Source organism: Taurulus bubalis, assembly GCF_910589615.1.
Source record: "Taurulus bubalis genome assembly, chromosome: 7".
NCBI classification, from domain to species: domain Eukaryota; kingdom Metazoa; phylum Chordata; class Actinopteri; order Perciformes; family Cottidae; genus Taurulus; species Taurulus bubalis.
The window spans coordinates 19,604,937-19,627,242 of record NC_136595.1 but is presented as its reverse complement, the minus strand read 5'-3'; the positions used below and the strand labels follow the sequence as shown (position 1 = coordinate 19,627,242).

Sequence of the window (22,306 nt, the reverse complement as noted above, 5' to 3'; positions counted from 1 at the left end):
CCTCACAAAACCACTGGCCAAGCAGTAAATGTAATCATTTAATTACAGAATGTATGCCTGTATGATTTTTATTAGGAGTTTTTTATTAACTGTTAATTGATTTTTATTAGCTGGTTTGTTTCTGCTTTCGGGAGATTTATCTATTGAACAGTAGCTTTCTTTGGCAGTGATACATGTAATAACAAACCCACTAACAGCCCGCTACAAGCCAGACTACATCTCTCCAGCTCACTTTTTGTGCAAACTGTAAAGCATTTAGTTCAAGTCAATTGAGCTACTTTATAGTGGGACAGTCAACCTCTTCACAATTCACAAACTGATTTTAATAGCTCGGTTAACAGAAATTAACGGCGTTTTTCTCAAACTGCTGCAACGCAATTTACAGTTTTGGGAATCAAAAAGTCCTAGAGCGGGGTCATCAAAACTGATTCTCATAGAAGCAAACTAGAATTCCCCCAAACTGCATATCAGAATACAGTACAGGTGAGTTCACTTGCAGGTTGAAACCATATTGAACAAAACAATATTCTACAAAAAACTCAACATCGTCACTGAAATATAGATGCCTTTAGGACTCCAAATGCAAAGCTCTTAAACAGAGATCTTAAACACACTTTACAAGTTTTCTTTTGAGTGGAAGCAGGGGTTTGATGTCTATCATTCCTCTGAATGAGTGTGTGTGTGTGTATATGTACTGGGGAAAAAGGACAAAGCATTTGAGTAGAGATGTAAGCATCAGTTATGGCAAAACATGAATCTTTGAAGCATTCAGGTCAGACCTAGTTGGACTGTTGTTGACACATGCTTGTGTGTGTGTGTGTGTGTGTGTGTGTGTGTGTGTGTGTCCACCACGTGCCTTTTACTGCTTTAACAATGTTTAACCAGCCATTAAGCGTCTTGCTCTTGAAGAAAGTGAGGAGAATTGACACTTAATGCCAGACTGGAGTGGAAGGAGTGTCCCAGCGTGGCAACGCTGATACCGTAGCCTCCGTCTGGGAGAAAACACCGGAGGGACTCCTGCCAAGACGGAGTGAAAAGGGACTGAGAGATGAAGAGCTTGTTCCTAGTTTATGAGCCTGCATCAAGCATGCCTAATTCACTTACAGTTAAAGAGGGCCCATATTGAATCATGCCTTGCTGTTAAATGACAGCATAATAAATGGAAGTCATTTTACAATACCGCTGTGGCCACAGGCCCTCCCCTCCAGGGACTTGTTTGTCAGAGGCGAGGTAACAGGGAGTGATTTGTTGACTTGGGGGGCCTTTTGTGCGTTAACATGACGTCAGTATTCCATCCATGCCATACCTAGCATGCTCATGGATATCCTGTACTTGACCACTAACAGAGAAGGGCAGTGATCTAAAGTCTTTGGGAATTCTGCAAAGGGGAAAAACAAACAGCCGGCGGAGAGGATATTTACTCACAATTGCAATCCTACAGCTAAATGTTCATGGATAACATATTGACAGAACTTTGCTGCGTCATGGGTAATGATGACGAGTCTGTAAGAAGTGGAAGATCTGAAAACAAATTACTGCAAAAAATGTATAACTCATTTTATTGATTCAAAATCATATCATCTACGGAGATGGATATCTTATTAATGCCAACCTATGCGGAGTCATTTTAAAACAAAAATATTGCAATATTTCTCTCGTTTGATTTCTTTTTTCAAAGGAGATCAAGTGCTTTACAGAGCAGATATTTATGCAGAAACGGACAAAAAGACAGTTTGACTTAAAATTTAAGGAGACAATCCCAATGCTGTGGGTTACAGGCCTGAGCAAAGTAAAGGTAGGGAGAGATATGGAAAAAAAGGAAGCGTGTGTGTGTGTGTGTGTGGTTTTCCTGCAACAGCCACTGAGAGCTGGTGGTCTAACAGTGCAGACAAACGGGCCATTAAACTGACCTGACCCCTCTGCTTTCCATCCCTCCAGCGTCCCTTCTGCTTCTCCCTCTTTTCTTTTAGTTTGTCAACTCCCCCCGTCTCTCTGTTTGCCCCTGTACCTCTTTGCCTTCTCCATCGCTCAAGTTCTGCCTCTTTTTCTTTCTTTCTTTCTTTCTTTCTTTCTTTTTTCCTGTGCTTGTTAACTTATCTCCTCTCTTCTTTAGTATCTGGCACACACACACACACACACACACACACACACACACACACACACACACACACACACACACACACACACACACACACTTGCAGTCTCATTTCAAGGCAGTTAGAGTCCAATTATTTCCTCCTCTCTGGGTGTTTTTCATCGTTTGCATCAAATTTTGGATTCCGCTGCAGCTCAGAGTTGGCAGCCTTGCAGCAATCCAAATCAATAGGATTTGCCACGCTTGGGATGAGCTCACTCGTCCATTCACCACACAGGGAATACCTTCACTAAACCTTTAAACTGTTTTAGCTGGAGGTAAAAACTACTCTGTCAAAAGAAAGAGTTAGCATGTTGCACTACAGCTTGGGTAGCTGTCCCATCACCGCTCTCGTACTCTCCCTTTGTTGTCTGAATCCTCTCTTCCTCTTGATTGCCGAGTGGCTAAAGCACACACTACAGTACCGTAGGAAGCAGGATAGTATTTGGAAATGTAGCTTCACAGCCATTGCTCAAACGTAGAGGACTAGCGCAGGCAGACGGGCTGATTTTGAGGAAGAACGAAAGCCATATGGGATTGAAGAAGCCGATCTGGCACGGCCACCAGGCAGGCGTAGCTCGTCCAGCCTCATGTGTAGATATGGTTTGTGGGTCAGAGTGTTGGTGGGGCCGGGCTCTGCAGCTGCTGCCGTGCGGCTGCAAGTCAAGCAGAGGAACCGAGCCCCGGCTGCCTCCCTCTCAGGCCGAGGCTCACCACACCAAGACGCTGCTCAGCTGCTCTTGCGCGCCACTCGCTAACGTGGGAAGATGAAAAGGAACATCAGATGTTTCTTGTATTACTCACTCGCTCTCTCTCAGTGTGTGTGTGTGTGTTGTCTGTCTGTCTTGCACTATATCTTCGGCACAGTCCGGCCTGCATTTGATTACCTGCTCTTGTTTCAGAGTCCTCTGTCTGTTTCCAAACGCTTTGAGTATGTCAGGAATGCTCCCCCTCCAACATGCTTTTTATTTGTTTGGAGCACCACCTGGTTTTGCTGTTTTGTCAGGCGTGGCCAGAATTCTTCAGATTTTTCTTTTCTTGTTTTGTGTATTGCCAGCTGGCCAACTATTTTCTAAACGGGGAACGCGTCGTTTATAATCGGTCATGGAATTGAGCATTAAGACTGATTTGATTAGATCTGTGCGATAATGTGTGTCTGTCATAGCAAACATGTTGGGTTCCATGTACTTGCAGATGCAGTTTGCATCAGCGGTCACCGTTTTAAATTCTTTCATGTGACTTTTCTTTTCAGAAAGGTCTGCAAAAAGGTCTGCGCTGCAGAGGGAGAGGGAGAGAGGAAGAGAGGGAGAGAGGGAGAGAGGGAGAGAGGGAGAGAGGGAGAGGGAGAGGGAGAGAGAGAGAGAGAGAGGGAAATGGAATGAGTAACTGGGCAATAAGGAAAAGCCTCAGATCCAAAGACAATGAACATCTTATCTGCTCGCCATCGGGGCTGAGGGTTTTAAATTCTTGGCCTTTTGTTTGCTGGTTTTGAGTATGGAGTCAGAGCAGCGGTGCAACAGTATGCTGGAGGTATATCGACAGGCTTTATTTGAACTGTTTTGTGCAAATTTAAGCCCACATTTGAACCCCTTGATCTGCTTTCGAGTGTGAATGTGACGACTGAAAAGACTGTAGACTGTCAGTCATCTCGTAAGATGGACGTGAGACGTGTTTGTCTGTCAGACTACGCGTGTGCATGCAGTGGATATTTAGTGTTTGGGTTGGTGGACATGGACTCGAGGGATCGGTTCCCAGCAGGTACTCTGTCACTCTAAGAAGACAGGGCTGTACACACACATTCTGCTCTGGTTTCTTTTGCCTCCTTTTCCTCCACTTTGCTCCTACATCGTATCCTCTCCTCTCTCTTTGAGTCCAAGGTCAAACCGAGCTCGGCGGAAGTAGAAAACAGTGAGTCACTGTTTAAAAACAAAAACAAATGACCTCCCGCACTTCTTTTTCTCTTCCTCATTCTTTGTCTCCGTTTATATTCAGGTCTCTTTGTCTCCCTCTATCTGCACCTATCCTTCCCCCTCCGTCCCTCCCTTTCTCTCTCCTTTGCCAGTGCCGGAAGGTAGATGGAAGGAGGTGAGCCAAAGTCACCGGTGTGATCTGATTTAGGCCTCTCTTTTCTTGGCCAGCCATCTGACAGCGCAGGGCCTGCATGTTGCTCTTTTCTACCCGCTCCAATCTGCCACAGCCTGGCCCTGTGCCACAGCTGTAACGGGACCCAGCGTTGTGTATAAATAGGCTAGGCCAGCTCCCCTTGCCATGCTCCTCAATGGGAAGCTGAGGCAATAGAGGAACAGGTGCTCCAACCCACACTCTCTCTCTCTCTCTCTCTCCCCCCCCCCCCCTCCTTCTCCCTTCCCATGCCCCCCCCACCTTTATCTGATGCCCTCAAATGTGGAAGTACAGGTCGGTCACGGTGCGCGTGTTCGCTACCCTCGCTTGTCGTGTCCCTTCTTGTTGTTAACAGAAGACGTCGTCTTAAAAACATTTCTCCGTGTGGTTTAATTTAATGGCACGCGGAGATTATTTCCACTCTTCAAAAACTGCCACCCCTCTCTGTCTTTGGCTCCCGTTCTGTTATTTTGGTCCTCAACTCTCTTTGTTTTGGAGGTACAAGTTGGTACATGTTAATCAAAATGCCTCTCATGCAATTTCTTAGCCTCATTTTTCACTGTAAAAGCCACAGCTTGGCAGTGGGCGAACAGGGAGCTGGCTTTACTTCTCAGGACTTTCCACAGCTATATCAACAAACAAATGCATTTTTCCACTGGCAGTCCACTTGGCACCGCGGCCGCATATTCTCTCTCCTGGGGTTTGTTCAGCAACTGATCAGTTGACAAATCTATAATCAGCAGATCACCTCATCAGGGGCAACGCGCATCTATAACCTGACAGCGAGAGGAAACTTCTCACAGTCCAGAGTTAGCTGCCACCTGATTTCATGCCGGACGGGTCCGGTTTCACGCTAAGCTAACGGGAGGCTGCCCTCTGCTACAGTGAAAGGCAGAGACCCGGGCCACATAGGGCTCCACTCTCACCTTCTAAAACTGCCAGTGTGATCCACTTTCTCACTGCCAGCCAGCCAGCTACGGTTAGTTGATGCATATTAAATTCTCTGCAGGGAGCGCAACTCTAAAAATAAGAGAAGAATCTGTCTGAAATTGTAGCTACACTATAACGGAGGCTGCAGCTGTGGGTGCTCACTGAATAGTGGAGATGGCAGTTTCTGTCAGAGATGGTCCTCACATCGGTATGACCTCAGTTGCACCGGTCATGCTCAAGTAATTCTTGAGCTGTAATTATGAAGAGCTTATTCTGTGAGCTAATTCGGCTTCATATTTGACAAGCGAGAGGGAGTAAGATGTGACGGAGACGGATGACGACGTGCTAAAATGTCTGGGAGCTAAAGTGAAATTTGCCAACGTATACTGTCGTTTAGCAAATGTCTTTAGATTGACTAAGAATTGGTGCAAATTGGGAAAAAACTAACACAAACAGCCAATAGACTGCTTAAGATTTCAAGCCGCCCTGACTGATATTCCTATAAAGCGATATCCGCAAGGAAAAGGAAGTAAAAGGAGAGACGTTACACGGATGATCACAATGTTGCAAGCACACAGTCTTCCATTCCACAGAGCCCTGATTTGCTTTGTAGTAAAATCTAAATCATCACCATCATGCTTTTCTCAGTTGCCACCACACAGCTTCTTCACACTGTGGCTGGTCATCTGTTTTCCAGAATGGCATTTTTAATCCAAATCTGCCCTGTTGCCATAACCTGCCAAGTACTAGAATATTTTGAGATCTTCAAATGACACGTCGCAGAAAGCAGAAGGGCTGAATAGATCATACATAATCTAAACACTCAGTATTTGATGGGCGTTTTCACACATACTATTATTGTTCTTAATAGGTAGCTTGTGAAGAAGGAGCTTATGCCACAACATCGTAGTCAGTGACCATCACAGCATCAGGACTACACAAGTTGTGGCAACAATACTGCTGAAGTTTAGTTTTAGGGCTAAACAGTTAGCCCTAACTCGTCAAAATTATTTTCATGACCAAAAGTGCATTTTCATGGACATCAGCCATTCTGACCCTCAGTCATTCTCTCAGCTGACTGAGGGTCTTATGTAGAATCTAACTTTTAATGTTCGAAAATGATGAAATACTAAAACAAGAATTGTCAGTGGGGGGAAAACCTGGCAGTAATATCAATTACCATGTTGTTTTTTCCCTCAGTATTGTTAAGCCCCATCCCGCCCTGGCGTGTTGCATTATGCTCTATTGTCTGTGCATGGAGGATGAACCAGCATTGATAATGGTGTTTAAATGGTCACATCATATTAAAATAACATGTAGGCATTACTTGTGTGAGCAACAGAAGCTACAGGCTTCACTAGAACAGTTTGGGCAATTTATTCAGTCACTGTTCCAGTGCGAATGTGTGAAGAGTAATTATTCAAGCAGCATGGAGGAACAAATGTCTAGACGGTATCTTTTTTCGACGTGTTTATCGAGGGAAGGGACATTTCTGAATATGCAGTTCCTCAAAATGTTCACGTAACATTTTAAAAAGGATTTTTTTCTTTCCTAAATCTATTGAGGACTTAAACTCATTCACCTCACTCCATGTCCCAACTTTTTTCCTCCGCTGTTTCTGTTTGTCTGACACCCCACTATACCACCTCCTCCTCCTCCTCTTCTCATTCCTGCTGCCAAATTAAGTGTCAAACAGACAGGGAAGGCGGGTGGATGGCCCACATTTCTCCTATAGAGATCTGCAGTATAGTACAGTACGTTCCAGTCTGTGCTCTGTTATTCCATTCTCTGCTTCGATACAGGCCTCGCCCCCTCTCCCCCCCTCCCCCGGGCTCATTAGTGTCTGATTGGGTTGTTATTGTAATTAAGAGCTCCTGTACAGCCAGTGAGAGCACCAGGCTGTCTGCTTATGGGTGGTCCTCGGTGGGAGGGTGGGCTTCACAGGGGTCACAGTCATTGTCCACCAAGACCCCCGCCCACACAATGTGCACTATTTTTTTGTATTTTTTATATGAAGCTCTGTTTATGTCAAAATGCAATTTCAAACAGCAGCTCACACAATAGTCTTTGTGTCAAAGCCTTTTGTTTTACAATTTCATTCTTCAGATGACAAAATATGAAAAATTGTGCTGCAGGTGTCTCCCTCTTCCTAGATGTTTCTCTGCCTCATGTTCCTCCTCCATAGACGCAGGCAGTCAGTTCAGTCAGTTCAGTGTGTGTTGAGTGGGTGCTGGAGGTGAACATTGTTGTTATTATGGCCATTAGGTAGCAAACTCTCCTCTCTCAGGGTGTGTGTGTGTGTGTGTGTGTGTGTGTGTGTGTGTGTGTGTGTGTGTGTGTGTGTGTGTGTGTGTGTGTGTGTGTGTGTGTGTGTGTGTGTGTGTGTGTGTGTGTGTGTAGGTGTGGGTGTGTCGCTTGTCATGTAACAGTGGTCCATAGCGGCCCTCCATTCATGCATGTGATCACCAACCGTCCTGTAGGTCCCTTACGTCACCCTGCGTTCCTGCCTGGGCTCAGGTTACACTTTCACCCCGCTCACGCCCCTCCCATAACTTCTCTGCCCTCCCTTAACCCCTCCTCCCCCCCACATTTATTTTTGCCCACGACCCCTTTTCCCTCTGACTCAATCTCCCTATTCGCGCTCTTTGCTTCTCCTGTGTCCCCCTGCTCCTAAACCTGGGAGGAGAGAGGGAGGAGATAGCTCATTATTTTAAAGACACAGTGGCTCCCGCAAGCCAATCCCAGACTACACAACAACCCTTCCTCCCTCTCCTTCTCCTCCACTTTTCCCCATCTGCCCCCGATGACCCCCCCCCCCCCCCACACACACACACACACACACACCACACACACACCACACACACACACGCAAACCCCCCCCCCCCCCCCCCCCCCCCCTCACTTCTGTCAGTCGAAAACAAGACTCCATTTTGCGGAGGGAGCTCCCAGCAGCACCACGTACAGCTTCCCCTCATGGTCCACTAACATTTCTTTGTGTCAATAAAGCTTCTCCAACAGGGGACGTGACATACTGTGTGTGCGAGCCCGTAAGCACGCTGTATGAGGGAAAGACCTCCTTTCCAGTAACACATTTCTTCCGTGCAGAGGTAAAAATCCTGTGATATGAAAAGGTCATGTTTGTGTCCTCTTGGTGTTTTCTTGAAGATCATTGTGGGCAGAGGTGAGTTGCACCCTGGCCCTGTTGGTGTTGCGTAATCTAGTTTGTTATGCTGCCGTGTTGCACAATAAGGTATCCGGTTGGTTCTGCAGGCTGACAGCGAGTGGGTGGCCTGGAGGCCTGTTTGATGTGTCCCGGAGATAAGGCAGGAGGGGCAGAGAGGTGTAAGGTTGCTCTTATCACTGGGAATAACACCAACTGACACACACTGGAGGAAGAAGTGGCTTTTTGTGTTTTGGTTTCTGATACAGTATGTGTCTAATAAAGAGGGTGCGGTCAGTGCAACGTTGCTCGATTGTGTGAATGAGTAGCTGTTGTTTCAAACTCTTGGCTTATCTGATGAGATTCTTAACAGCCCTAATTGATTTATTGTCTTATTTTATGAGTTGTTTTTGGCTGCTGGTAATGCTGGCCGCAGTCGGAAATGTGCAAAGTTGAGCTGGCATCGGCCACGTCCACAACCATGTGGGTACATTTGAGTGCTCAAAACATCCAAACAACTGTTTTCAGTCGATACAAGTCATTTTTGTACTCGGTGAACGACGTGGTTTTGGGGACGTTTTCATGCAATCTGGGGCACTGATCCTGGATCACTTCTATCTGATGTATTTGGGACAATTTCACCCTCTTTGTCAATATTCTGATACACTTTCCTTTTTTAGTTTAGAAAATCTTGGTGAAGTTTGTGTGCACTGCTGCTAACATAACAGTTTAAAGTGTTTTTGGGATGAAACGTAGTAGTCCACCGAGAAGCTGTTTCTATTTTACTGTTTCAGACACATTCACAGGAAAAGACAGAAACTAATTTTCACACACTCAAGTTTTAAGTAATTTAAAACATTGATACTTTGCGTGGATATTTAAATTAGTCATTTTTTTCTGATCCAGCCTTTCCCCCCCTAGGGAACACACTAGTGGCTTCCAGTTGACGCTTCACAAAACACCTAACTGACCGTTAGTTTAACTTTTTACACTCTGACACAGTCCACGCCTGCTTAACTCAGCCCGACTGCCAACATGCAGTTGAGGCAAACAACACGGTTTTATTTGGCAGTGTAGTGATTACAGCCTTTATTGGCTCCTATCCCTTTATAAGAAGTCCCTCAAACTCCATTGATGTGCTGCTGGTCAGAGTTTGTACTTGGACATGTTTGTCTCGCTAACCTTTAACAGAATGAGAAGTTAATAGGTAGCTTACACCTGGGAAATGAGGACAGTCAATAACAACTCAATGGAACCAAGTAGTCCACTGCAATCACTTTGGACTTTTTTCTATTTCAAGATGCTGTAGTGGCATTGATTATTTTATATGTGTGTGTGTGTGTGTGTGTGTGCAAAGTGGTAGCGAAGGATTGGGCATAATACATGGGGGACATAACAAAAAGGTGGCGAGCAGATGGGGTTTCACACCACCAAGATGCATGGAAGACGCTCACTGTGTGAGATCAGTAGGTGTGTGTGTGTCTGCATCATTGATTTGAAAGCAGCAGACTAAATGGAGACCATTCGATCGCTTCTGTGATAAAGCTCAGGCACCTTTTCAATGTTTTGGTTTTTACAAATCAAACCGGGTTTTCTGTTGAACATGCTTATTTTCCTACAAGCCAGTATTTTCCTGCTCTCAGTATTGAAATTGTAGTCAAATAAATGAGAGAAGTAGAGAGAAGTCTGTTTGTTACACGTGGTGGAAACACATTTAACGTTTCAGTAACAGATTGCATTTAAATCTAATTTTTTCGCATGTTGGTTATTGACCATAACCATCTGTTCTGGGCCGTAATGGCTGGTAGTATGGTTGATACGGTACATGCATGCTTAAGTCATGTCTTCCTACTACCATTGTGGGTAATGAGTGTGTTCCCTGAGTGAAAATGGGTCTGTTGACAACGCTGAATTTACGCAAATGTCCCACTCACTTCAAACAACTTGTTTCAACATCATCCGAGCATCAAGCTGTCAATCACAACGCGTCCACTTTAAACAGCAAGTCTGGTCACATGAACGGACACTTGCTTTGGTCACGGACATTCACACCTGTAAGACCATTATGGCGTTTTTTGTTTCGGACGTTTGTTTGGAGAAAAATGGTCGCACAGCGTTGACATCAGATCCTACAACGCTCCGTCTGTAATCCTGTTTTTAATAGAACCATAAAATGGGTTTTAAACAGAAATAATGTTTTTACTGTAATACCCATTTAAACTATGAGGTATTCTTGACTCCCACTTTAGAGATTGTCTATAACTTCAGAGGAATACATACATCTTATTATTTGTAGCAAGCAACAACAGCATGCCTTTTCTTTCTGTACATCTCTTTAAGTAACTCTCTGTGTGTGTGTGTGTGTGTGTGTGTGTGTGTGTGTGTGTGTGTGTGTGTGTGTGTGTGTGTGTGTGTGTGTGTGTGTGCCCACGAGTAAATAAGTGTGTGTACATGCATTTGCTGGACCAAATGTGGGGCTTGTGTGTGTGTGTGTGTGTGCCAGTGTTCAGCAGCTAAAGAGTATGAATGAGCATGGATAAGCATTTAGCTTCCAGGCTTCATTTCTGTTAACCCCTTCATGTCTGCTCCATTCAGATCAGACAGTGCCATACAGTAATTTCCTCTCTGGAGAAATAATGCTGGAGCCAATCAGGTGTGTGTGTGTGTGTGTGTGTGTGTGTGTGTGTGTGTGTGTGTGTGTGTGTGTGTGTGTGTGTGTGTGAGAAAGAAAGAAAGGGGGGTGGGGGAGTGGGAGGAGAGCGCTTGCGGCCAGGCAGATTGGAGAGGGGGCTTCAGTGAGCCTGCTTCATGAATGGCTCTGCTCTACTTAATGCAGATCACTCGTGGTTTCATGGCTTTAATGGGAAAAGAAAGATTGATGTTCATATCCGGTTGTTTTGATACCGTGGGCAAATCGAAGACCACTCCTGCCTTCATATAAAGATCTATATATACAGTCTATGGTTTGGCTTGTTACTGTAAGTCAACGACATGTCTCTACATGTATCCTGTGATGTGCTCTTATTTATATAATGTTGAATAATAAGTCGATTAATTAATCGGTCAATCAATAGGAAAATAACCACCCATTTCCACTATTTCACACATCTGAGCTTTAGGAAATTGTGTTGGACATTTTCACTATTCTCTAACATTTGATTTACTAAACAATTGAGTTGAAAATGCATCACAAAGTTGAATGTATTCTTCTCTAAAACACTTTTACTAAAACCTGGCCCTTATTTAGTTTCATGAAGGGCTTCATGGCTGTTGTATTACATTGCATTAGTTCTTGGGAGGTGTTCCTAATAACAACTAATACATATTGAGAGGCATAGTAGATATTAACAATGAATTATTTCAAAGACTGAGTTTTATAGCTAATAATTGTTTCTCACCTTTCCCTCCCTCTTAATCCTTTTAGTCTGCCAGAGTAAGGACATCCGGAACAATGTGACCAACCTCCAGTCGTTGGAGAACTGTACCATCATCGAGGGCCACCTGAAGATTCTGCTAATGTTTAAGACCAAGACTGAGGACTTCCGGGGCCTCAGCTACCCAAAGCTGCGAGTGGTGACCGACTATGTGCTGCTGTTCCGGGTCTACGGCCTGGAGATCCTCAGCGAGATCTTCCCCAACCTGACGGTGATCCGTGGAAACAACCTCTTCTTCAACTACGCTCTTGTGATTTACGAGATGCTGCAGCTGAAGGAGGTGGGCCTCCACAGCCTCATGAATATCACCCGGGGCGCTGTGAGGATTGAGAAGAATCCAGACCTGTGCTACTTGGCCACCCTGGACTGGTCCAAGATCCTGGACTCGGTGGAGGACAACTTCATCGTGGCCAATAAGAATGAAAGAGAATGTGGAGATGTGTGTCCCGGCACGGCCCAAGGTCAGACCATTTGCTCACAGAACACCATCAACGGACACTTCAGGGGACGATGCTGGTCGCAGAACCACTGCCAGAGAAGTAAGTGTACATGTACCTTAATGTACTTTTAACAGTGGAGCGCTTTCGTGTTTTTTCTTCCCTCATACTGTATATCTGCATTCAGTGTGACTCACACTTAACGAGGATATCATTATCGCTGATGTCCAAAAATCTTCATCTAGAAGTCATAGTAAAAAGATGCTCCTTATAACTCCAGTACTTGCCTGGGAATCCTCATGTTTTTACGTTTTCTTCAGTACACAACCCAGTGACGGTTGTCTGTACATCCATAGATCCGATGTGAGGTCCTGGGACAGAGATGTCGTATGTGTACAGATTGTAAAGCCCTCTGAGGCAAATTTGCCCACAGCTAACTACTACGACTCCATGGCATTGTTATGTCAGGTGTTTAAACCAGCCGGATAATCACCAAATAGATGGAAAAAAAACAAAAAACGTTTATGTCGGAAGCAGTGGGAAAAATCTCCATATTGACGGACTGGTTTGTGCAGACTTGATAGTGTAGCACCTTTCCAGAATCCATCACGCTGCTCATTGTAAAGTGGTCCATTGAGACACATAATGATAATACGCACTGGAGATTTTTTCCTCCCAGAAATCAATTGAGACGACTGATGTTTTTATTGCAAATGGTTTATGTAATGATTTCTATGATGCGGAGGGTTGCTCCTAATATCAGCAGCCAGGGGTCGTGGACTCTCTCTGATTAGCATTCAATGACTGGAGCGTTGTGGGCAAGTGTTCTGTAATTATAGGCTCGGGATCTGCTTGATGTGTGGAATGACTCAACTGCATTGTTGAGTCGGGGAACTGCTAGCTCAAAGGTAGGCATTGCGGCGTAAAGAAAGCGGGCGAGAGCGAGAGAGCTGATGGACAGGAATAAACAGCAGCGTACACTTGTTTGTTAAGAATTGTACAGATTTTCTCTCCTTTTGATAGACGAGAGCTGCGGGTTTGCTCGGTGCTGCAGCCAGCTGCCAGTCGGTCGGCCAGTCGGTCAGTCGGCCTTTCCTCTCCTACCACAAACACAGAGAAAGGCTTCTATTGTGAGACACACAGAGAGAATGATTATTATTTTTCGAAGGCGATTATAGCTTGTGTTGTTTTTTTCTCTGCTGTCTCTGTGTCTGACAGAAAGGCCAGCATTCAAAAGCATAATGACCTCGGCCGTGTTTATACTTTAACATCGCCAGTTGCAGCCGGCATGTAATGTTGGCTCCTCGATTTTCTGCCAGGTCTCACTGTTGGAAAAGTAATACAGGTTATGTCTCTCTTTGTGTCTCTATCTCTACACATACACACACACATCGCCTTAGAGTTTTGACTTCAACAAGCTGTACAGCATTCAGTAGGTCCAAACGGCGAGGTTGTAACAACCAGTGGGCGACTGTGGCTCAGTGTGACAAGTACAGTCCATTTACCATGTTTAGCATTACAGAGGAGGAGCAATGACATGTAGGATTGTGTCGTCTCGGACTCCAGGTGTTGGAAAATTTGATACAATTGATACAAAATGAAAAAAGCCGTTGTTGTTTGTGAAGGCCTGGGCCTGTATTTATCAAAGAAAATGTTTTGGACCGAAGGGAAAGCTAAAAGTTGAAATCCCCCACTTTTACTTCTGCTTGCAAACTTTAGAATATAAACTACCATCAAAACTTCTTTCATGAATGAAAAATACATAAATTCAAGAGAGCTTCAAGTAGATTTGAGATGATTGCAGCGCAGACAGAGGTGAATGTACAAAAACATCGTTGGTCATCATGAGTTATGCTTTAGCTGAGGCGATATGTTTCATTCAGAAGTGGTGGTAATTTTAGCCCATTATTTGCCTTTGATTTGAACATTTGATAGGAGGTTACACCACGTAGTCGCTCTCTGCTCCAGTCAACGTGATAAATTCTCCTCAAAGATTAGTTTTTGCTTCTATGTTAAGTGAGTGTTATTCTGAGATGTTTGATAACTGAACTACTGAACTGGATTTCACAGACTCTTTTAAACCATTAAAAAAAGAAGACTGTGGATTGAATAACAGAAGTGGGTGCTACGTACGGCAAACAACCTGTTGTGCATGTGCGTTCATGTCTCCTCTGCGTTGGATAGGCCGGGGGAGCCGGTATGACGCTGTGCTCTGCGTCATGTGACCGGCTCCAGTTTAGTTAAGAGCTGTGTTTCAAAGACGGTGCCATTTCTAGAACATGACGCAACGGCTGTTTGCCCCTGCGGCGGGGCAATGTGAGCGTACAGATATGTGAACAGTATGCAAACTGTGAGTTTCATATGTGCGTGCTTGAGTGTGTGTCCCCACTTCAGGTGAGAGCCACAGTTCCACACACCTTTTGGCCTCCAGCCGCAACTTTAAATGCTTGTCTCAAATTAGTGTTGTTCTACTTTAGAATAATGTAAAAGTACAACTAGTGTATTAGCACTTAACAGTGTTACAGTTTCATTAGCAGTGAGTTTAGAAACAGTTTAATACGCTTACTGCCATAAAGAAAGAGGTGTGTGTAGTCTGCCTGCTTGTGCAGTGACATACAATGAATTACGCGCTGGGTGGTGGCATGAGGAAGCTGTAGGATCTTTAATTAGAGCTTCTGTCAATGAAAACTCACAGTTTACAAACTTAGATGCACACATGCATGTGTGTGTGTGTGTGTGTGTGTGTGTGTGTGTCTGTGTCTGTGTGTGTGTGCAGGCTGGAGGAGCAGTTAATGTGTGAGTGGAAACTGTGGGGTTGTTTTTGTTGTGTTTTTACAGGGTTCCAGTTGCCTTAGGTAAGAGCCAAGGGTGAGCCTGCATTCCTCTGATCCTACACATGCTCCTTACAAGCAGGAAAACCTGTGTGTGTGTGTGAGTGTGTGAACCAAGACAAGTCATGTTTAACTGTGCAGGGCCCTTAAGTAACTTGTTGGCAATATAAACAGCCTGGAGAGTGTCTGAGATCTGACATTCATGGCCCAGTGCTATTTTCTCTGTCTTGTATGTGTGTTTATCTGACGCACACATGTATTTTATGTGCATGTGCCTCCTGTATATTTACAACATTGTGCAGGTAGCTGCTTGGATGTCGAGGTCAGCCCAGTAGTGGGTTTTGTCAAGTGCATTCAGGCTGTAATTTCCACAGCTTTTACAAGCTGTCACCAGTCACTGTGGCTTTGTTGCCTGATTGAATGTTGGCGGTTTCTTGTTTTTCCTGTGGAAAACAGTAGAGTGCATTTCGATCAGCGATGGTAGTCTGTTTTATTCAGGCTGTCTTGTTGTAGAGCAGGGCATCACGCCTTCCAAAAAGCATCATTATATTGAAACCCTTCAATCACAGGATAGTTTGTGGACATTTCTATTGACTGGATCTGTGGAAATGTGTCTGAGCGGTGAATTCTTACCAGTCGCACACGCGCCTTTCTGCAGCTGACCCGAGAATTATTTCTTATTTATACATAACATGTTTGCTTTTGGAGTAGAAATACCAGATTGGCAAGGAAAAGAACACTTCCGTAAGAGAAGGGAAGGTTGTCAGGTCTGAGATCAGTGATGTGCATGGATGACTGGCATCTGCTTCAAATGAGACAGGCAGGATGTGTAGACATGTGCTATACAACTTCTGCACCCACATGTATGCACATGATGCATCCGGGATGAGTAAAATGACCCAAATTAATGTTGGTGCTGTCATTCTTTGATATTGAAAATGTTGGCATTTTAATGTAGTGTTAAAATGTTTTTTTTAAATGGTGTTAAAATTACAAATATTTTCAATGCGAGTTGGTTAAGAAAAGAGAATTAGACTGAACGTATATTTACAGAAGAGAGGCGGAAGCATAGTAGACAAATACAAAGGCAGATTGCAAGCGCACAAGACCGAGGACTAGATTAACAAATGAGAGGTAGAGGGGGAGAGAAAGTACATAAAGAAAGGAAGTAAAGGTAATAGTCACCGATGAGAGAAAGAGGGAATGAGAGCAAACAGTCGATCTCCTGTTTAGATAAGACTCTGTCTGTTGCCGAGGCCTGGCACACGGTGTTCAGCCTCCCAGACACCAGCCAGCACTGTGCTTGCACAACTGACGCACACGAAAACACGCAGGAGAAGAGAACGCTTTTCAGGTCAAAGTTCACTGCGGCTACGTGCTTTGTTGTTTGCGGCGATTGTTTCCAGGCACACGCAAAGACGGCTTCACCTTCCAGTGTCAAAAGCCATCGAAGGGGAAATGCCCTCTCTCCGTTACACGCACCACTTTCAGACCAGTCAAACAGGTTGAACCTGCACTGGTGGTCGATCTAAATGGGTCAGCGTGCGTCATTCGGCGTGACTCTGTGACCTTCCTTCTGACCAGAGTTGCACTCGGGTCGGACTGCCCAGCTACAATCAGGCTTCTCTACCGGGGGTAATTCCCACCCCCGGTAGAGAAGAGTGATTGCTACATGTGACATTTTGTCACATGGACGTTTAAAAGAGATTCAACTAAACTAACTTCCAAGCTTTTTTGACAAGCAAGGAGGGAGGCCGAGACTACAGTAGAGAGGTTGAGCAAGAGAGCGTGAGGAGAATTGAAAACAAAACTTTATGGTGTTTACAGTTCTGTATGTAATTCTCAGTTACTGGAACTTCATTTCCATGGAACTACAGTCGTAATCTGTGAGGTGATAAACCTGTGCCGGCAGTTTATAATAGCATAACAAAAGCAGGTTGAACGCATGTTCAGAAGACTTTGTATTTTTACCAAAGATTATTAAATAATAGGTTTTTTTTTGTCTGTCAAAAAAACGATATTCGCCCACATTTATCTTTAGAGAGCTATTGGACGCTGAAGCAGTCAAATCGAGTGGTTGTCTTTGTTCCTGTCGTGTGTAGGTTTATTTGTGTCCCGGCAACAGATCTACATGACAATTCCAAAAACATGTCCTCAGACTGGGAACAAAGTCTGTCAAAAAACAAATATTTTAAAGACTTAAAAATCTCAAAGGACCCAGCCAAGAAAAACACCTATTCCTTTTTATATTCATATATTTTGATATTAAACGGCATCACTATACTGTTAATCCTAACATGATACTCTGCTGGTGTTCACGATTGCTGTGGTAACGTAAATTGTCATCAGTTTTATTTCTCGTGCTGGCAAAAGAAACTGGACCGTCGATGTGGATAAGATGAGGAAGAGGAGGGGAAGAGAAGGGGCCGGGCAAAGCAAAATATACAGAGCAAAACAAACGAGTCAAGTTTCAAGTGTGGCTCCCAGGTACAGACACACACTAAACAAAACACACAGAGAAAAAGAAGGACAGTATTAAGAATGGAGGCGCTAAATAAAGTGTGCCGCGGGCCAAACAAAAACACTTAGCCCCGCCTCTTAATTGGGACGTAAAAGTGTCTCCGCTCAGGCTGCTTCCACTCACTTCTCATTCGATCTCCTCTTCTTTTCCTTGATCAGTTTCTGCACTTATTTCTAATAAAAAGTAAATGAAATAGTTTTCCCGAAGTTGCTGTTCTTAATTAGACATTTAGTGCTCAGTGACACACGCACATAAAGGAACAGACCGTCCCTGTGTCTTAATGGTGAAGAAACACGGCATGATTCCTGCAGGTTTGTGTGAGTCGATGTTACGGACTGTAACACGTTAGGGCTCATTTACAATCAAAGATGACGCATTACTAAATTAGCATTACTTTAGAGGGACATTAGAGATTACTTTACTTTTGAATAACTTCATTGTATTTTGATCTTTGTGTCTTTGTTGAGCAGGACTCTGTATCACTTGACATCATTTGATACAAATGCTGAGAATACCTGAGTTTTGGTACCGATTCCAAAACAATAATGTTTTTCATTATGAGAAATGACTTTGAGAAATACATTTAGACAACATTTAGTTTTAAAATCCAGCCATAATTATAAAAGGGCTGATAACACCCAACCGGTACTACCTGCGGCCATAAGATAGAGCAGATAGTACTGGCCTGTCATAATAATATTCGGATCATAAATACAGTGTACATATTGTAAACTATAAACGTCCACATGTGTATGCAAAAACTGTCACAAGAGTTTGAATTGGCTTTGTGCACATCATTCAAACGCTTCATTAAATTTGATGCGTGAAGCAACAACCGTGTGAATGTATTGAGCCGCTGCTCTCGACTCATGCGCCTCCATCTGGAGGTGAAGGCTTGTTTTCCTGCCACACGCCAAATCACACTGGCACAAACGCACTAACTCTCTTAACAGTTACGAGGGCTATGCTACGAAGACATAGTTAAAACACGTACAGTAATTCCTTTCGAGCATATAACACATTTGAATATCTAACATTTTCATAAAAGACAAGCAAATAATCGCATCCTGGAGCCCTGAGGCCGTGTGAACTTTGACACGGATGCTTTTCCAGTGAGACGCGACCAAGTTAGAAATGCTGTCTTTGCTGTCTTCTCCCTCACTGGAGTTAACTCTGCTGCCTGGAAGTGGAAGCTTGTTTTACAGTTAAAGAGGAAAACCAAATAAAAAACTTGAACCGGCTGCACATAAAGAAGTGTTCATACTATATATTCCTATATCATGTGCCTTTTCAGGAACATATAGTGAGGTGTAGGACCTGAGAGAGTCTGGCAGCATTAGGGTTGGGGCTATGTTATAAGAGCCAAAATGATTGTCTGGCTTTTATCATCCATTTCTTTAATCCAGTTATTCAAAATTCTTGATTTCAGAAGAGAAAAAAAGGAAAACATTTCAGGAAAAAGTAGAGAGCAAACACTTGAATGATGGTGTTTGAATTGTTTCCAATATCCTTCTTTGTTCCAAGTCCTGAGTAAAGTGAATTACAAGTGATGTGGTACTGATAGTAATAAACTCTTACACACAGAAGAGAGATGCGAACATCTGCTCTCATCTCTCTCTCATTTATTGCTATAGACACAGACAAGCTCCTCTTTGATGCTGTCCATTTGTGATAGCTTCTCCGTGGTGGCTTGCCTCAGATCAACACACACACACACACACACACACACACACTCTCACTCTCACTGGAGTTTGAATTACCATTGGTGTCTTATAAGGGACAAGGAGTGAGGGGGAGAGACACAAACTGAAAGAGAGGGGAGGAGAAGAGGGAAGGAAGGAGAGAAACAGACAGATGGAGAGGGAGATTTAGTAATTGTGCTCTTGTGTTTTCCTTCCTGGCAGCTTGCATCCTTGTTAACAAATCCAAATTAACTTTGATAAGCTGGCATCAGTTGTGTACGTGCATGTGTGCGTGCATTTCCCTCTCCCCGCTCCATTTGTGCAGTGAGTGCAGTAGCAGGCAGGCAGTGCTAGCCGAGTGCCCCAGGGGATCTGGAAAAGTCTCTCCTCTCTCCTCCAGCTCATCAATGGACGGGCACTCCCACATCCTGCTCCGCACACACACGTACACAAAGTACACATGCGTGTACAGAATTGTAACGGTACACTTTCAGATAGACACATACAAGAAATTGCACACTTGCACACAGGGCCAAGTGGAGCACAAACAGACACACTAGGCTAAGTGGAGCACGCTGACACTGCTGCCCAGTATTCTAACAGGGGATTGGCTAAATGCAAGTAGCCTATAAGTGTAGAGGGGATGGGGGTTTCTGAGGATACCAACATGCTGGAACAAGATGTGCGGCTAGTGTTGCTGCACTGTTTTTTTTTGTTTGGTTTTAAGTATCAAGAAGGAGAGCGTCATTCCTTGTCTCATAGTACTAATATTTCTTTTGCATTTCTTAAGAGTTCACGCTACTCATGTTCAGATAGGAAAAGGGGATGTTAAGAAAGAGGCTGACATACTTTCCTAATCACGGTAATGGTTTGACTCCTTCTGTGCACGAGTGGTTTGATGTGTGTGAACCGTGGAGGAAGGCCTGTTGACAGGCAAGCGGTTGTTACAGCCAGAGCTGTCTGAAAGGACTTCCTCATTACTTCCTGCCTTTGTCCAAAACGCTTCCTACTGCCGAGCTGTACAACTGGGTTTTATTTACATGGGAGGGAAAATGAAAGGAAAGGAAAGTTAAATCAATGGATCACAGCTCTCCTGATCTGCAAACCCTTAACAGAAATGCTAAGCTCTGACACTGCTGCAAATGTTTATTTCATTAATCGCTTCGCAAGCCTCCAGCAAACGCAAACCCCAGGTTGTAAATCAGTTTGTCAGAAATTAGAAGACAGCTTGCCGAGACGAGAGGCGAGCTGTAAGGATTGCATGAAGTGTTTGTGTGTGAGGGAGGAAAAGAACACTAGCCGCCCTCTGGTCGAGGGAAGGGGATTGTTTTCAGGTGTTTGGGCCAGATCAGATGACATCAACACACACGCACGCACGCACGCACGCGCGCGCACAGACGATTTTGAAGGTGCCATAATTGGGTTTTGTTCAACTTCGCCTCGAATATGGTTATTCATATTACTGTGAAACAGCTTATTCAAATCTTCACCACAAAGTCTTCTTCTCTTTGATAAATGTTATACTACTTTCATCATGAATTTGTATCAAAATGGACGGTGCACACAAGGAACATTTTGTTTCATTATTACAACAAGTGGATGAAAATTGTCCCCCACCTCCTCCTTTGTGGTGACCAAACCCATAATAGAGTCAATAATGTATCGCTGCCACGGTCATCAAACTCACTGAAGTCATATGTGGACGCACACGCACAGTATTATATTATATACAGCATATTGTGGTAGTTTCACTGCCCTTATTTGAGAAAACACATGCTTTCAAGAAATTTTGATGACTAAAATAAACATTTTGACAGTTGCCAAAAGCGATTTTCAAAGGAAATAATCCAATGAAAAGCGTTTGATATTGTGTTTATTATAACAGTCCCTCTATAAACACATAATCGGCCCAGAGTTAACAGATGTTTTGTAACTCAGTCAAAGCACGTACAGTCTTTACCTGTACACCATTATCTCAATGTATAGCTGCTTCATTGGAGCAAGGAAGCGCTGTGTATGTTCATGCACACATGGTTTCAGAATGTAGAGGCACAGCTTAGCCTTTAACCACAACTACTAGTATGTGCTGTATTTGGAATATGTGATGCTTATGCGCCATCAAATACTTGGAATTTCATGGGTGGCTTTGAGGTGGTACGCCGGCTCAGCTGACAGGGTTGGGAGAGATGTTTGAACATTTGACATTTTCCAGAATTTTACATCACCTCCTTGGGAAAGCAGAGAACACTGGTTGGAAATGCATTTTGGTTGTGTGCGGGATGTGGAGTTCATGCTTATCTGACACCTAACACATGGAAATTATTTGTATGCTTTCCCATTTATTATTTATTTTGGTTTCCACCATGTGTACAAACCTAGTTTGAGCCAGCAAGTCAAAACATTTGTACATACATCTAAAAAACATGCGTGTACTAAAGGAAAGAGCTGGAAATCAGCTTTGTGTTTTTAAACTCTTTTTTTTTTCTTCCTGTATTGAACTAATTAATCCTCATATGACATTCCCATCCTTGATGCTGCTTCCAAACCCAACTATTTCCACGTAGTTCTGTCCAGACCCAGCTCACTTAGCTGGATGTCATGTCCTTGGCTTCCAATAAATGTCTCTTTTCCTTGAACCTTAACAGGTTTCTTAGCAAAAAGGAAGAAGAAAATACACAGCACCCACCAGGGAATCGGGCCCTACCCAGACTGTGTTAAGTGTTTGGGAACGGAGCATAATTCTTAAATGGGCTTTGAGGGGGACCACCACCCCTGTGCTGGCTTTAATGGTGCAGTCCAGAGAAACTCTGTCTATTTAAGGCAATACTTGTGACGCTGAGCTCGGGGGCTCTGTGGGCGGAGGTGGTGGACAGACGCAGTGGCGTATTATTGGGAGAATGTGACCCTGAGTTGACCCACCCAGGTCAGAGATGAGCAAGTAGAGGATGATGGGGGGAGTCAGGGCCAGTGGGCCATTTGTAAGCCATAACTATAGGGTTTGACAGGACACACACACACACACACACACACACACACACACACACACACACACACAC

At 44.0% G+C, this 22,306-nt stretch overlaps 1 protein-coding gene across 1 annotated transcript in view; it reads left to right on the top strand.

Moving 5' to 3' along the window:
* Positions 1 to 22,306, top strand: part of insrb (insulin receptor b) — a gene marked incomplete at both ends in the record, with an annotated part of 68,794 nt that overhangs the window by 8,219 nt on the left and 38,269 nt on the right. The window contains one exon of the mRNA XM_079221124.1: positions 11,770 to 12,318. Coding sequence (XP_079077250.1) covers positions 11,770 to 12,318 — 549 coding nt within the window. The remainder of the gene's footprint in view (positions 1 to 11,769; positions 12,319 to 22,306) is intronic.